The sequence below is a fragment of the Euleptes europaea genome, chromosome 3, assembly GCF_029931775.1.
Source record: "Euleptes europaea isolate rEulEur1 chromosome 3, rEulEur1.hap1, whole genome shotgun sequence".
Taxonomy (NCBI): Eukaryota; Metazoa; Chordata; class Lepidosauria; order Squamata; family Sphaerodactylidae; genus Euleptes; species Euleptes europaea.
In genome coordinates this window covers 99677201-99694012 of record NC_079314.1, presented here as the reverse complement: position 1 = coordinate 99694012, position 16812 = coordinate 99677201, and the positions used below count along the sequence as shown (strand labels likewise).

The window sequence follows — 16812 nt, the reverse complement described above, 5'->3', positions numbered from 1 at the left end:
AAAAAATACTTCCTTTTATCTGTTTTGAATCTCTCACCCTCCAGCTTTAGCAGATGACCTCGTGTTCTAGTATTATAGGAGAGGGAGAAAAACAACTCCCTGCCAACTCTCTCCAAACCATGCATAATTTTATAGACCTCTATCATGTCTCCCCTCAGCTGCCTTCTTTCCAAGCTAAACAGCCCTAAGCGTCTTAACTGCTCCCCATAGGACAGTTGATCTAGTCCCCTAATCATTTTGGTTGCTCTTTTCTGCACCTTCTCAAGCTCTGTAATATCCTTTTCTAGGTGTGGTGACCAGAACTGTACACAGTATTCCAAGTGTGGTCTCCCCATAGATTTGTACAAGGTAGTATGATATCAGCTGTTTTATTTTCTATTCCTCGTCTAATTATGGCCAGCATGGAATTTGCCTTTTTTATAGCAGCCGCACACTGGGTTGACATCTTCATTGAGCTATCCACTACCACCCCAAGATCCCTTTCTTGGTCTGTCGCTGCCAGCACAGATCCCATCAGTGTATATTTGAAGTTGGGATTTTTTGCCCCAATATGCATCACTTTACACTTACATTGAATCTCATTTGCCATTTTAATGCCCATTCTTCCAGTATGCAGAGATCCTTCTGGAGCTCTTCACAGTCCGATTTTGTTTTAACCACCCTAAATAATTTGGTGTCATCTGCAAACTTGGCTACTTCACTGTTTAACCCCAACTCCAGGTCATTGATGAACAGGTTGAAAAGCACCGGTCCCAACACAGATCCCTGAGGCACCCCACTGCTCACATCCCGCCATTGGGAGAACTGACCATTGATTCCTTCTCTCTGCTTCCTATTTTTCAGCCAGCTCTCAATCCATAAGAGGACTTGTCCTCTTATCCCGTGACTATGAAGTTTGCTTAGCAGTCTTTGGTGGGGGACTTTGTCAAAAGCTTTTTGGAAAATCAAATACACAATATCCACAGGCTCATTCCTGTCCACATGCTTATTGGCACTTTCAAAAAACTCTAATAGCTTAGTGAGACAGGACCTACCCTTACAGAAGCCATGTTGGGTTTTGCCCAGCAGACCTTGCCCTTCTATATGCTTGACAATTCTCTCTTTAATAATGCTTTCCACTAATTTACCCGGAACGGACGTAAAGCTAACTGGCCTGTAATTTCCTGGGTCCCCCCTGGAACCTTTTTTATAAATGGGTGTTACATTGGCCATTCTCCAGTCCTCTGGTACAGAGGCTGATCTAAGGGACATATTACATATCTTAGTTAGAAGTTCAGCAATTTCCCATTTGAGTTCTTGAAGAACTCTAGGATGAATACCGTCTGGTCCCTGTGACTTGTTAGTTTGCAGTTTGTCTAGACGTTCTAGGACTTCCTGCCTTGTTACCACTATTTGCCTCAGTTCCTCATTTTCCCCTCTCCAAAATCTCTGTTCAGGAGAAGGAATCTGCCCTGTATCTTCAACAGTGAAGACAGATGAGAAGAATTCATTTAGTTTTTCAGCAATCGCTTTATCCTCCCTTAGAGTTTCTTTACTCCCATTGTCATCCAATGGTCCAACCGCTTCCCTAGCTGGTTTCCTACTCCTAATAAAGAATTTCTTATTGTTTGTTTTGATGTGTTCAGCAATATGCCCCTCAAAATCTTTTTTTGCATCTCTAATTATCTGCTTGCATTTCCTTTGTGCAAGTTTGTGTTTGCTTCTGTTTCCCTTGTTTGGGCAAACCTTCCAGTCTCTGAAGGAAGACTTTTTTTCTCTAATTGCTTCCTTCACCTTACCCGTTAGCCATGGTGGTGACCTCTTGGACTTATTACTACCTTTCCTGACCTGCGGTATACAAGCTAGCTGAGCCTTTGGTAATGTGGACTTGAGTAACCCCCAAGCCTTTTCAGGAGATTTAACCCTCCTAACTGTTCCTTTCAACTTCCTCTTTACCAGTTTTCTCATTTTAGAGAAGTTCCCTCTTTTAAAGTCCCTCTTTTAAAGTTTCTGTCCAAACATACTTCCTTTTGTTTACCACAGCATTTGTTATCTGCCTTCAACTTTTACATTACATCTCAGATGGCATGTTTATGCTAATTAAATGTTAAATTATGCACTTTATGTTGCTAAATTGATCAAAGAAGTTTGTTTGAAGTTTGATAGGAATATAAGGATTGCATTTATTTAAATTTTGTCAAAAATTTCCAATTTCCCCCTCATGGCTTCAACATTTTCATAAATATTACATCACTTTATCCATTGCATAGCTGCACAGTGTTGTCCAGAAAATGTACTGTTGTGTGGACTGGTACCTGCTCAAGTTGATCAGGAATTCCTGGTGGAATCTTATGAGATCTTTCTTTTTCTGTGTCCAGATGATGAAAATACTATGTATAAATCTCAAATACAGGTGTAAATGGGTGGGAGCTGAGAAAGTGTTGTTCCAATTCAACTATGACAATATGTGCCTAGTAGATACATATAGGTCTTCTGTTAATGTAACATATATAAGCTGGTGTCAGATCTGAAGTAGTTAATGGGTACAAAGTGGCAAAGTTTGGTAGCAAGATCTGCTATGGCATTATCAGGGACAATGTTCCTGATTGCTTGAAGTTGGTAATGGTCTCAATCACGCTGAGAATGGATTGATTTCTCTTTGGTTGGCTATTGTTTCCAACTGGGCTCTTTGCAACATTTCTCCACTCCCACCCTTCTGTTGCTTGTAACTTCAGTATAAATAACTACTGTGGATGTACGCTTCATGTATCTGATGAAATGAACTCTGGCTCATGACAGTTTATGCTGGGATAAATTTTGTTAGACATTAGGGCCATAGGACTTCAGTTTGATTTATTTGTGCCCTTGCTGTAGTGATTTTTGAAGCCAAATTAATTGGCGGCTGGGCACACGCTTACCATTTTAATATTGGTTCCACAGAACCCTGATTCTTGCCACATTGAGATATTGGTTATAACAAACTCTAGGTCTCTGGAAAGCTCCCGGCCAAAGTACACTTTCAATACTGGTCACATAGTACAGTGCAAAGTTCACTAGCTGCATAATGACCTCAGTGGAGCAACCTTAAAGGGATTAGCAACTCCAAAGAGATTAAAGTCTACTAAACTCATCATCCTATGTAACAGACAGCCAGTGTTTGCTTGAGGAATGCTGTCCTCAGAAAGGAATGTTTCATTGTCTTCTCTATGCCTTGATCTTATTAATCATTAATCGTGGTATGCCTTGCCTAAGTTCCATTGTCTAAAAACTGATCAACCTTGCTATTCATTATGTGTCTTTCTTAATAAAAACCTGAGAGCTCCACTCAGATGGCAGAGCTGGTTCTCTCACCAATCAAGATACAGCCGTGTGTGTCTTCCCTTCACCTTGCATGTAGATGTATAAAACCACTGAAGATGAAGCATTAGTGAGATTATTCTCGGTTTACAAAACTGTCTGTATATAATAGCCTGGTGTAACATAACAATGAAGGAAACTAATCACAACTACTGCAAAGAAATAAAGTTGCTCAACGTTTTGAATATTTCTGAGGTCTTGCTTTAATGTAAGACCTTAGCATGCTTCATCTTTATGCTGATTTGCGTGATTAAGAAACAGATCAAGGTAGGATCCCTGTGATGCAGAGTGGTAAGCTGCAGTACTTCAGTCAACGTTCTGCTCACAAACTGAGTTCGATCCTGACGGAAGTCGGTTTCAGGTGGCCAGCTCAAGGTTGATTCAGCTTTCCATCTTTCCGAAGTCAGTAAAATGAGTACCCAATTTGCTGGGGGTAAAATGTAGACTACTGGGGAAGGCAATGGCAAACCACCCTATAAACATAGTCTGCCTAGTAAACGTCATGATGTGACGTCACCCCAAATTGACCTATGGGTCAGTAATGACTTGCACAGGACCTTTTTACCAGGTTTGGGACAAAAAAAAAGGAAAAGAGCCTCTGCATAACCTACAAGCCTGCAGTGACCTGAGATGATGGCTTAAAGGAAGTATGGTTCAAATATCCAGTCATAATCTGAAACACATCAATCAATCCATTGTTTACAGCCAGGCTCTACACTACAATCAAGTCTGTTTCAACCCCTCTGATAGACATTTATGGAATTACAGTACCCATCTGATGTAGTCGAGAAACAGATCGACAAAGCCAGAGCCTCCTAACCTTAAACAACTTTTCACACACAACAATGTACTTCCTAAAATGGTCCTTGGGACCAGGGCCTGCAATAAACTAAGATGCCAACTCTGTCCCCATATTCACTCTACAACATAATTACCGGACCTAACAACACCAGCCGCACTGTCTCTGATTCATTCACTTTTTCACCTTCCAGTGTGATGCATGCCATCAAGTGTCAGCAATGGCCTTCCACTCTCTACAGCAGACAAACAAGTCAAACCCTATGCAAAAGAGTAAATGGGCATAAATCTGACTTTAAAAAATTACAACACTCAAAAACCAATGGAAGAATGGACCCCCCCTCCCCAGGACTGAATAGGAATATAGGATTCTTATCTCACCACAGATGATAATTACAAATTGATGGGAAAATTACAAATTGTAGCTGGGCTCAAAGAAGGGGTCCAAATCATTACTACTAATTAGAGTAGAAACTCTCTTCTTTATTGAATGATCATGATCAAGGAAAGCATCCATTCCTAAGAAAGTTCAAGATGCTGACAACTTGACAGGCAAAAGCATGAGCACGTGTAGGCAAACTGACAACAGGATCTTGCAGAACGTTTACACCAATTACACAATAACAACTCAATACTTCACCAAATTGTAACCAATAGAAAAGCAATCAATTCTTCCTTCTTAACATGCTTTTAAGAATACTACTACCTTATCCATCTCACTCTTTTAGCATAAGGAACCTTGCTGAGTGCGATGTTTAAGAAAACAAAATATGTGTTAAAGGTTAGTTTGCCCTTAAGGTGAGGAATGCAGACTTTTGGAGATTGCTGCTAAAAGCACAGATAACGGGGCTGGATCAGCACTAGGTCAAACGTTCCCCTCAGTTCTTTACTTGGCCTTCACTGACATGGCTGCACTATGGCTCATTCACATTTCACCTTTCCCCCTTCAGGTGCAACAGGACTCAAATCGAGCTACAGTTTTTGTGATAACTCTTAACTAACATTCTGTGCCCACCATACAACTTTTTCGAACTCTATAGATAGGTACATTTAATCATCTTTGCTGAATCACAGTGTGTGATTTCTCAGTTGTGAATAAATATTAGTTCTCCAAGAACTGCATTTATAGTGAGGTTCTTTGTAACTGCAGAATCTTTCAGTAGCCAATTGGAAGTAGGGGCCTCACTGTATCCCATTTGAACAAAACATTTTCTCTCAGGAATTTTCTTCTATAAAATAGAACTCCATTCAAACTTTCTCTTCAGATAAGAGAACCCGTACATTGACTGAGAATAATGTATTTCTTGCTGTTAGCAGATAAGAAGCTCTTTGAGAAAGAACCTTCTGAAACATCAGTGGAGCAACTCAGCTTTGATTTACATGCTTACTAATCCTTCCCATTTTTTCTTTCTTACCAGTTGGTGTTGTTCGTTGTCCAGTTTGTGGCCAGGAATGTGCAGAAAGACACATTATAGATAACATTTTTGTGAAGGATACTACTGAGGTTCCCAGTAGTACAGTGGAGAAGTCAAATCAGGTGAGTGTGTCTCTTGAGTACTCACGGCAGTAAACATGTTTTTTTAATCCTTGTCTGCTAAACTAATGTGGAAAGGTTAAAAGATATCCGGATAGAAAGATAAACAGGAAGGGACCCCAAAGACTGCTGAAATCACTTTGAGGCACAGAACAGCCTTGGTCTGAAAATGAAAGTAAAATTGGTTGCTGGCCTAGAGCTATGGCGCTCTTAAGAGCACAGTGCAGCAAATTCCTTTGTCTTAGAAGAGAGTCATCCCTAGAGGAAAAACATACTTGACATTGGCAACCTGGTAAGTGCTTTTGTGGAACATGGTATATATACCAGAAAAGGCATTTGACCTTTTACTAAACTGAAACTTTAATCTAAGATCAGTATTTTGTCCTTCTCGTTTAAGGTGCTAAGCAGTCTTGTTGTGGCCTTTTGTCTGGCCTGGGAATAGGCATGCAGTACTCATGCAGAAATTTACCTGCATGTGCTTTTATTAAACACGTAGGACAAGATGAACAAGATTTATTAGTCTTTGCACATATTTCCCCATTTACTCTTAGAAAAAGAAAGGATGCACCTTAAAGCATACGGATGGGAGATGCAGAAAAAAGTCAGGCCTGAGCCTGACTATATAAGATGCCTACATAGTGAGGATTCTTGCATTGTCTGTGCAGAGAAGAGTGAGATGGATTGCAGGCACGACAGAGAAAGATGCTTGTAGCCAGAGGCATTTGCAAATGTGCTGCAGAAGTGGGGAGAGGGTGGGGGAAGGCCATCCAGGAAAATTTGGCAGTTGCCTAGACCCAGCTTGCCAGCTTCTGCACTGCGCACCTACCTCCAACAGCTGTCTGTGGCTATGGGTCTCTGCAGAGATGGGCGAGTGCAGGGGCAGAGCAGCCTGCGCGTGCCTTGGAGGACTGACCGGGGAGAGAGCCATGCGACGCGACACGGAGCAGGAGCAGCTGTGAGGCACAATGAGGCAGACCCTGACCAGCGTCAGCCTCCATCTGATTCCCACTCCACGGCATCTTCTGTGCCAAGCAGATCGCATGAGACCAGAGCTCGGACTCTTCTGCGGCGGCCTGCCTGGGGTGGAGCGTGCACATATAAGACGACTGGAAGCAGGCTCCTCCAGGCATGCAAGCACAACTGGAAGAAACTGCTGAGTCTTGGGACGCTGAGTCTCGGTAGCCACTCCTGTCCAGCCCCCGAGGAAGCGCGCTCCGGAGCTACCACCAACAGGAGTAGTTGCCAACCACTGCCCAGGGCAGCTGCCCCCCTCCTAAATTTGGCCTTGATAGGGAGAAATAAGTACGCTCTAATACACTCCCCTCTGATTTATTAATTTAAAATTCAAAATGAGATTTTTTTAAAAAAGAATGGAAATTAAATAATTCTCTACTAAAAATAAAGCTAATTGAAAAAATAAAAATAGAAATCTCCACTTTCAAATTAATGACACTCAGGATGTCAGTTTCATAGTGGTATGGAATTCATTTAAAGCTTACAGGAGAAGATATCTAATCTCCCAAATTAATTATAATAATGAGAAAAATTGATACAAGAATTGATAAATAATAATACACAAATTCAGGTAACTAAAACTAGAGAGGATAGAATCCAGTAGGAAACTTCAAAAGAAAGACTGAAATTGCACAATGCTTTTAAGGCAGCTAAATCCTTCTTTAAAGCTAAACAAACCATGTTTGCTTATGGAAACAAGCCTGGAAATTTTTTGGCTCGGCTTCTAGTGGAAAATAAAGAGAGAAATAGGGTTAACAGAGTAAGGAACTGTAACTCAAACAATTGCCCAAACATTGGAGGTATTCCAGAATTTCTATGAAAAATTATATACTGCGGAAAGTATTGACACTCAGAGAGCATTCCTGAGAGTTTGGCATTCAGGGATGGCGGGGAGTAGGTGCCGTTGCAGCGCCTCCTAACTCGTTTCCCCAGCGCCAAAAACTCAAAAAAAGCCTTTTAAAAGCTTTTTAAATGGGGCTTTTCGCCCCATAGAGAAAAGCAAGGCTGCGCCTGCTGAAAAGCAGGCAGTTTCGCTCTTCTTGCTGCCGGCGTACCCGGGGCGAAAGGTGACAGGAGGCTATCTAACGGCAGCTCCTCCCCCCGGAACGCCCCAGGATCACCTCCTGGGAAGCTGGAATGCCCCCAGAATGCCAACACGGGACTTTACACCAGTGGGACGCCGGCGAAAGGCCCTGCCGGTGTTCCATGGCCGCACTGCAGTGGCGGTGCCTGGCATCTGGGCCTCCACACTGGCACTGGGGCCACTAACTCCAGCATAAGTAGCCCGGGTGTGGGGGAGCCTGAATGCCGGCGCAGCACCTTCCTGGCCTCCTAAGGGCTTTTGCCCTCGAGGCTCAGGAATACGCTCAAAGGCTGTAAAGGAATTCTTGAATAAAATGATGTGCCTAGACTTTCTAAGGAACACCAGGAACTTCTAGACCAACTGTTCTAACATCAGAAGTAACTGAAATAATAAGAGATTTAAAATTTAATAAGGCCCCAGGCCCAGATAGGTTTAGTAATTATTTTTATAAATCATCCCCAGATATATTTGCTCCACATCGGACAAAGTCATTCGACATTACAGAGACCTCAAGTGTCATTTCAGATACTTGGGCAGAAGCAAATATTACATTGATACAGAAGGAAGGAATGGGCTTGTTTGGATGCATTATCTTATCAGCCCATCTCATTGTTAAATTCAGATTACAAGATTTTTACAGCAGTATTGGCTAAGAGACTAAATAAAAAATTAGGCACATTATATAGGTATTGTTCAAACAGGATTTATAAAAGGAAGATTAATGACATGGAACAGTAGATGATTGATCAATCTAATTAATTTAAATCAGATATGGGGGAAACCCATAATGTTATACTTTATTGATGCTGGAAAAGCATTTGATAGAGTAGATTGGGGCTTCCTCAGAGAACCTTACAAAATCTAAAAGAATTTTACACCAAATAACACTAGCATGTACATAGATGGCACACAAGTCTCTGGATTTCACCTCTGGTTCTTTTAGATCACATATTTTAAATGTTCTGCATGTTAAAGTGCTTTGATTTTGCTTCCCATTTAACTGTTTTGTAAAGGCACAGAGAGGTATTGGTTTTATTAAGAAGCATGCAACATAATTGTGCACGGGTGAAAAATCTGAAAGTCTGACTGGGATGCATGCTGCTGATCCTCACCTAGCCCCCATTGCTTCCTTCAATAATGCTGTTCAAGTTTCAAACATAATTTTCTTTCATTATAAACATAATTTTGAAACATTATGAATTAATAAAGTACACAGTGAAAACAAACTACAAAGATGCCGATTTATTTCAATGAAAGCTTTTATGTTCCCATATTTTGCCAGGTTTGTACAAGCTGTGAAGACAATGCAGAAGCCAACGGCTTCTGCGTGGAATGTGTGGAATGGTTATGCAAGACCTGCATCCGAGCTCATCAGAGAGTGAAATTCACAAAGGATCATACAGTCAGACAGAAAGAAGAAGTATCTCCAGGTAAATGTGTCAATTCACAGCTCAAATATACTTGGGGCATTTCTGATCAAGCTCAGTTCTTTCTATGGGTGTTCACCTCTTGGTTTTGTCTCCTTTCATTATATAAATTTACCCCAAAAATAACTTCTGGAACAAATAATATTGGATCATGCTTCACTTTTATTTGTTTTATTTATTTATTAAAACAATTATATCTCGCCTTTCCAGCTTACAATAATAGTAAGGTGGCTTCGTCTACAGGCTTCAGTGCAGTCCCACATTGGGGACTACGCATGCGCAGGCCTGCCGCCGGGAATATTCCATAGCTTCTAATAGAATAGGGGGCGCCACTCCATCTGCGCATGCGTCCATTTTCCCACCAAAACGGAGCCTAGCGATGGAGAAGGCCCAGGCCTTAGTCGATGCCATATGGGCCACCCTAAGCGGTGGGATAGCCGACAGATGGATGTCTGATTATTATAGTTGGCATACATGGACATATGGAAGGAGGCAGTCCTTCAATATCTGGGTTCAAAGGTCATGATGGGCTTTTTTAAAGGTTATAACCAGCACCTTGAATTGAACTTGGAAACAGACTGGCAGCCAATGAAGCTGTTTCAAAATGTTCCCAGTGGCTAGCCCCTGACTAGCCCCTGACAAATTCTGGACCAGATGCAGTTTCTGGATTGTCTTCAAGGGCAGTCCCCCACAGAGCACCTTGCAGTAATCCAACCGTGAGATAATAATAATATAATAATTAATGATAATAATAAGCTTTTATTTATATTCTTCCCTCCCCCGGCAAGCTGGGCTTAAGGCGGTTTACATCAAATTAAAATACACTGAAATGCCATCAGACTTACAATATTTTAAAACAGTCTAAATACGATGAATTTAAATCATCTTAATTCCATAGGGACGATACAATTTCCTGCAAGGAGGTTATAGCGGCTCTTGTCCAATTTAGCACCAATGCCTCGGGAATGAGTGGACAACAACTAATGAATTAAATGTGAAAATAACCTAAGGGGAAGCGGGGAAGAGAGTGGAAGGGGGAGGGTGGGGAGAGAAGGGGAGGGAGCCAGTTGCTAGATGATACTGTTGCTACCTTCAACCATAGGCCTGGTGGAACATCTCTATCTTACAGGCCCTGCGGAAGTCTGCTAGGTCCCACAGGGAATGGGTCTTATTAGACAGAGAGTTCCACCAGGCTGGGGCCAAGGCGAAAAAGGCCCTGTCCCTGGTCAAGGACAATCGGATACTCTTAGGGTCAGGGATCTCGAATAAGTTACTATTAGCCAATCGTAGGGCTCTCTGGGGGATATATAGGGTGAGGCGGTCCTGAAGATACAGTGGTCCCAGTCTGTTTAGGGCTTTGTAAGCTAAAACCAGAACCTTGAATTTCATCTGGAATTCAATCGAGCCAGTGCAGCTGGCAGAGCACTGGATGAATATGTGCAGTCCATGATGTTCCCGTTAGGACCCATGCTGCTACATTCTGGACCAGTTGCAATTTCTGTAGCAATCTCAAGGGAAGCCCTATGTAGAGTGAATTACGGTAGTCTAGCCTAGAGGTGACCATTGCATGGATCAGCATGGCTAGGTCGGTATAAGACAAGTAGGGGGCCAGCTACCAGGCTTGGCAAAGATGAAAAAATGCTGCCCTGGCAGTCTGCATGACCTGGGCTTCCATAGACAAAGAGGCATCCAGGATTACGCCCAGACTCTTGACGGAGGCAGCCAGACTTAGCTGCACCCCATCAAAAGTGGGCAGATGGAATCTCCCATCCAAGGCTCCCCGACCTAGCAACAGGACCTCTGTCTTCAAAGGGTTCAATTTCAGACAGCTCTGCTTTAGCCATTTCACCACGGCCTCCAGACACCTGGCCAAATTTTCCAGGGCAGCATCCAGCCGGCCGCCCATCATCAGATACAGCTGGGTGTCATCAGCGTACTGGTGACACCCAAGCTCGAAACTCCAGACCAGCTGGGAGAGGGGGTGCATGTAGATGTTAAAAAGCATTGAGTAGAGGATCGCGGGATTCCACATACCAATGTGTGGCATGTGGAGAGCCTCTCCCCAATTGCCACGCTCTGTCCCTGGCTATGGAGGAATGAAAACAGCCATTGGAGAGCTGACCCACGTATTCCAATGTTGGTGAGGTAGTTGGAGAAAGAAGCAGGAAAATTGGATAGGCTGTGGGGGCTTTCAGGGAAGGGAAAGAGGAAATAATAGAAGAAATTGAGATGCCCCCCTTAAGCCCTTGTGGGTCCCCCACTGGTATTTAACTAAATTGATATTACTGAAGGGTGTCTATCTGTTTCTGAGTGGGAAACTGGGATGCCAGTTGGGAAATGACATGCTTCAATTTTCAGAAACAATTTCCTTTCTTTCAGGTTTTGTGACCTGAAGAATGGTAACAGATTATCTTGTCAAATTTTATGCACGTGTTTATACCAAGAAAAATTATGCAAGGTCATGCAAAGATTTTAAAAAGTTGTATGAAACCAAACCTTCACCGTCTTTTATTAGCTCACACTGTGGATACATGGAATAGACAGATTGTAGACAATAAATTGAGTCCTTGCATCTGAAAATAGTTCCCACACAGATAGTTCTGAATAATAGGGAATATTTTAGAACTTTATGAGAAGACAGTGTTTCAGTACCCATGAAATAGTTGTCCAACTGCCTGAAGGTCTGGCTTCCCATTTTGATTCTTACTGCTCGAGTGTGGCTTGTTAAATCCTCTGGCTAGACACATTCAGTTCTGCTCTCAAGATGAAATCTATCCTTTTGTTCACTCCCTACCCCCTTGTTAGTTTGGCATTAGGTGTGAGTTCAATGCCAGAGGTATAGAAATTGCTGGTAGACCATTCCTTTTTTTTCCAGATTCTGGAAAAGCTGAGAATATAAGATTCCTGCTGTGAGAAACCTTATGTGTTTATAAATACATAATTTCTCAGCTATAATAAAGAGATCATAAAATGGGATTTTCCCCCCTTTGTTCTTCAGAGGCTGTTGGTATAACTAGTCAGCGACCTGTGTTCTGCCCTTATCACAAAAAGGAACAGCTGAAGCTCTACTGTGAGACTTGTGACAAGTTGACGTGTCGGGATTGCCAGCTGCTGGAACACAAAGAGCATAGGTACAAATCCAAGCTGCATCTACATCTCTAATAAGATAATTTTTTCATGTTAAATCTTCCTCTCTTGGACTAGATATTAATCCATTATTTCTGTCAAGCCGGTCTGCTTGACAGAGATCGATAGTTCCACCTTACAATTGTATATTTTCACTGCTAGTGGTTAAATGTGATAGAAATAACTACTAAGCCTTGCTTCAGTCATTTATTTAGCAATGTTAACCTTCGGTAAATTGCCTGTAACATTTGTAAATAAAAAAACTCAGCTATCAAAAAGGTAGTTGTAACAAGTGCTATGTTGAATTCCTCCCTGCCCCTTCGTCCTCAGATCTCTATTTGGAACTCTGATGTATTTGGATTTTTTGTCTCGGTATCAGAATGTTAAAGTCAGAATATAGTGTTCACCATGTGGACATTGTGATGCCTATATATGTATATTAGGGTGATGCACTGACAACGCATTTCTCTTTATAAGAATTATAGCTTTGAGACAAAGTCTGCATATTTTGCATAGATAGATTTTTTGGAGGATGCAAAGGTGTGAATAGGCTGGCATTATCCTCTGTTGTTTGGTTTCCCTCCCTGTGGAGCATGAAAGGAAGGCATGTCTCCCTCTGGAATCAGTGGGGCTGAAAAGGTTCCTTCCTCCACTCTCGCCTGCTAGTGGATATTATTTCATCGAAAATGAGTCTACCTTTACCACCCAGAATGAATGTTACCATGCTATTCTTCTTTCCCTTTCAAAGAGGTCAACCCCTTTCATTTTACAAATAAACCCTGTTAAATTTACAACATTTGGTATTGGGTGGTCTATATTTCCGTGCTTGTAAAATCCATTCTGTACTCTGGACAAGAGGCCATAGTTAGAACAGAATATGGAGAAACGGAATGGTTTCCAATTGGCAAAGGTTTCAGACAACCTTTGTATTTTATCTCCCTATCTCTTCAATCTATATGCAGAACATATAATTAGGAAAGCTGGATTAGATTTAGATGAAGGTGGAGTGAAAATTGGAGGGAGGAACATTAATAATTTGAGATATGCTGATGACACTACATTATTGGCAGAAAATAGTGAAGATTTGAAACGACTACTGCTGAAAGTTAAAAGAGAAAGTGCCAAAGCAGGACTACAGCTGAACATCAAGAAAACAAAAGTAATGACTACAGGAGATTTACTCAACTGTAAGGTTGACAATGAGGAATTTGAAATTGTTCAAGACTTTATATTACTTGGCTCCACCATCAACCAAAAGGGAGACTGCAGCCAAGAAATCAGAAGGAGACTGAGACTGGGAAGGGCAGTCATGAAGGAGCTAGAAAAGATTTTGAAGTGTAAGGATGTGTCACTGGCCACCAAGAGTAGATTAATTCATGCCATTGTATTCCCTATTACTATGTATGGGTTTGAAAGCTGGACAGTGAAGAAAGCTGATAGGAAGAAAATAGATTCCTTTGAAATGTGGTGTTGGAGGAGAGTGTTACGGATTCCGTGGACTGCCAAAAAAACAAATCAGTGGGTTATAGATCAAATCAAGCCTGAACTGACGCTAGAAGCGAAAATGGCTAAACTGAGGCTATCGTATTTTGGTCACGTCATGAGACGACAAGAGTCACTGGAAAATACAGTCATGCTAGGAGAAGTTGAGGGCAGCAGGAAAAGAGGAAGACCCAACAAGAGATGGATTGACTCAATAAAGGAAGCCATAGCCTTCAGTTTGCAAGATCTGAGCAAGGCTGTCAAAGATAGGACATTTTGGAGGACTTTCATTCATAGGGTCGCCATGAGTCGGAAGCGACTTGACGGCACTCAACACACACAAAATCCATTCATGTGACTTGATTAACTTTGTTTTAATAAACAGTTATAACAGCCTCTGGATGATTGGCAGACGGGTATTTCTTTCACCAACAAACCTGCATAGTAGAATGGCAGCTCAACAAACAAAGCAAGATAGTTTGTCTAAAAGAGGGAGTTTGCAACAATGAGGCTATGTAAGCCATTGGTCATTTCCACTGAAGTATATAGAAGAGAGATTGCATAATCTCATTTCTGAATTACTTACATAACACTGTAAACCTCAAAGAGAATAAAATTCTTTTTCTCTATTAAATAATTGTGTATAAAACTAGCTACCATGACATAGTGTACAGTAGCCTAGAACTGTTTTTTCCCTTGTTTTTTTCCAGGGAAAAACAAAACATTTTTTGGGTGGGGGGAGTTGGAATTTATGCTATACTTTTCAGTCAAACCTAAACTTCTTTTAGTGGTTTAAAAACATAAAATGTATCAATTATATCTTAGTATATAAAATTTTACTTTTGACATATTTATGGAATGTAAACATTTTCTATAAATGAAACTGCAAGGACACCAATACTTGATAAGGAGTTGCAAACTGCCATACCCTAATTCTACCATAGCACATAGATCTTAATTTTTGCCATCTGAGAGGCTGTCAAGAATAAAAGATGAAGGAAGAAAACTAATTCTGTTGTAAATAAAACAAGTGCATTATTTGGACAGATATACTCTATACCGTAACAATGGGTAGGACTATCAGCATATTTGGATATCAAGCTAAACTTTATACCATTGAAAACACGGAGCTACATATTATCATTAACTACAATATAGTGTATTAATTGTTGCCAAAATTATTTACATTTAAACAGAAACGTATTATTAAAATGTTGTGTATCTGCAGTATACACAGGAATTAGCATTATCTAATGCTGTAGACTGTTTTAGATAATTTTCATACTACACATTTTGAGCAAAAGATTATCCAGTTTATATGGTTTTCTAATTTTTGTTCTTGCCCTTTAACTCTAATGCTTGTCAAATGATTGATCTGAAAAAAACTGAAATAATGGTGGTCTACTAATTTTAAAACCATGTCTTTATAATTCAATAAGAAATTATCCTTTACCAGATTTTTCCGTTACATCCAGATTATTCTTTTTTCAGATCTTAAATTAATTTAGATTCTAAACTTGCTGTGATTGCTCATGAACTAAATCAGAATTTAATGGGGAAAGACCAGGGTCTCCTTCGCTGCCACCATGTGTGAACCGGCAACCTCTTGCCCAGATTTGAAATGCCGACAATAGCCCTTTCAGACTCCCAATGGGTATGGTTCGTTCAACGATAAGGTTGAGAGCTTTTCCTTGCCAAAACCGTATCTCACTGGCCTTCAGTTATTTCCCAGGAAAGTTGCACTCACAACACGCACAGCCCCTCCCATTAGTTTTATAAAACACAATTTATTTTGAGAAGATAAAGAAAACACTCTCAATTCATAACAAGCAAAAAACAATCCTAGTAACTAGTAAAGGCCGTCAGTAGTGTGTAAAAAAAAAGATCCTCCCCTCAGAACCAGGCGCCCTCAGTAAACACTCCCACCAATCAAGGTTGAACACGTAGTCACCCTCTCACTTTCAACTCTATATTACTTGTTTGTTTTTTTGTTAACCTGTTTTAATTTTGTTTAAAATTTTCTTTCTTTTTATTTTTTCTGTAATTTCTCTATTGTTAAAAAAAAAATTCTGTCAATAAAAATTTATATAAAAAAAGAACACGTAGTCACTCTCCGCCCAGAAACATTCTTAAAGCAATACACCTGCTACTTCCATACAACCAGTCTGAATATATTGTTTTAAAAATCGGATTACACAATTCTAATCGTTTTAAAACAGAATTAGATTCTTTAACTGAAAATTTCTTGGGAAGAAGGACTCCAAAATAAACACATCATTATCAAGGAAATACCCTTCTGTCGTATCTGCCAATCTCATAGTTGTATGGTTATATCTTTTTTGTTTGTAATCCTGAGTTGTCCCTTATACTCATAGGAACCCTTGAAGGTTATCCAACCATATAAACTTCCTGTTTAATTTTCCCAGGATGTACCAATGTGTACATTCACCTGAAATATTATGTTAGTAAATAAAAAATAATTTTGGTAACACATTCATTTTAATACGTTATTCTGCATTTCCATGATAAAGACCATGTACAACAATAAATCGATTACTTGATTTTAAGATGTAATTTATGAGGATTATATTGTACCAAGGATTCTAAATCTTGCTGGATCCAACCTCCAAGACTTCTCCAAGGGGTGGAACAAGTTTTTATTATAACATTCTTATGCGATTCAGACTAACCATTCATACGTAGGTTCGCATTAGAACCAGAAACAGCCCCAAAATAATTAATCAAATTTCATATTTTAACTAAGGCTCTATTGGTTGATTATAATAAGAGAAACATCATGCAAATATATTTTTGATACTTGATTTTCATAAGCAACTCCGGTATTTTTCAGTTCTTCCAAATAATAATCACATCGTGATTATTGTGAATAACCACAAAACAAACAAAAGCACTGCAACTGGACAACTTTGAAACATACACCTGTGAAGAAAAACGTTTCAGAGATATATCACCAAAACAACAACTCTTGCTGGTGGGTGGTCATACACGAG

General features: G+C 40.4%; 1 protein-coding gene across 1 annotated transcript in view; it reads left to right on the top strand.

Moving 5' to 3' along the window:
- TRIM24 (tripartite motif containing 24) overlaps positions 1-16812 on the top strand; it is a 54146-nt gene that overhangs the window by 16125 nt on the left and 21209 nt on the right. The window contains exons 2-4 of the mRNA XM_056847000.1: positions 5553-5671; positions 9049-9196; positions 12192-12324. Coding sequence (XP_056702978.1) covers positions 5553-5671; positions 9049-9196; positions 12192-12324 — 400 coding nt within the window. The remainder of the gene's footprint in view (positions 1-5552; positions 5672-9048; positions 9197-12191; positions 12325-16812) is intronic.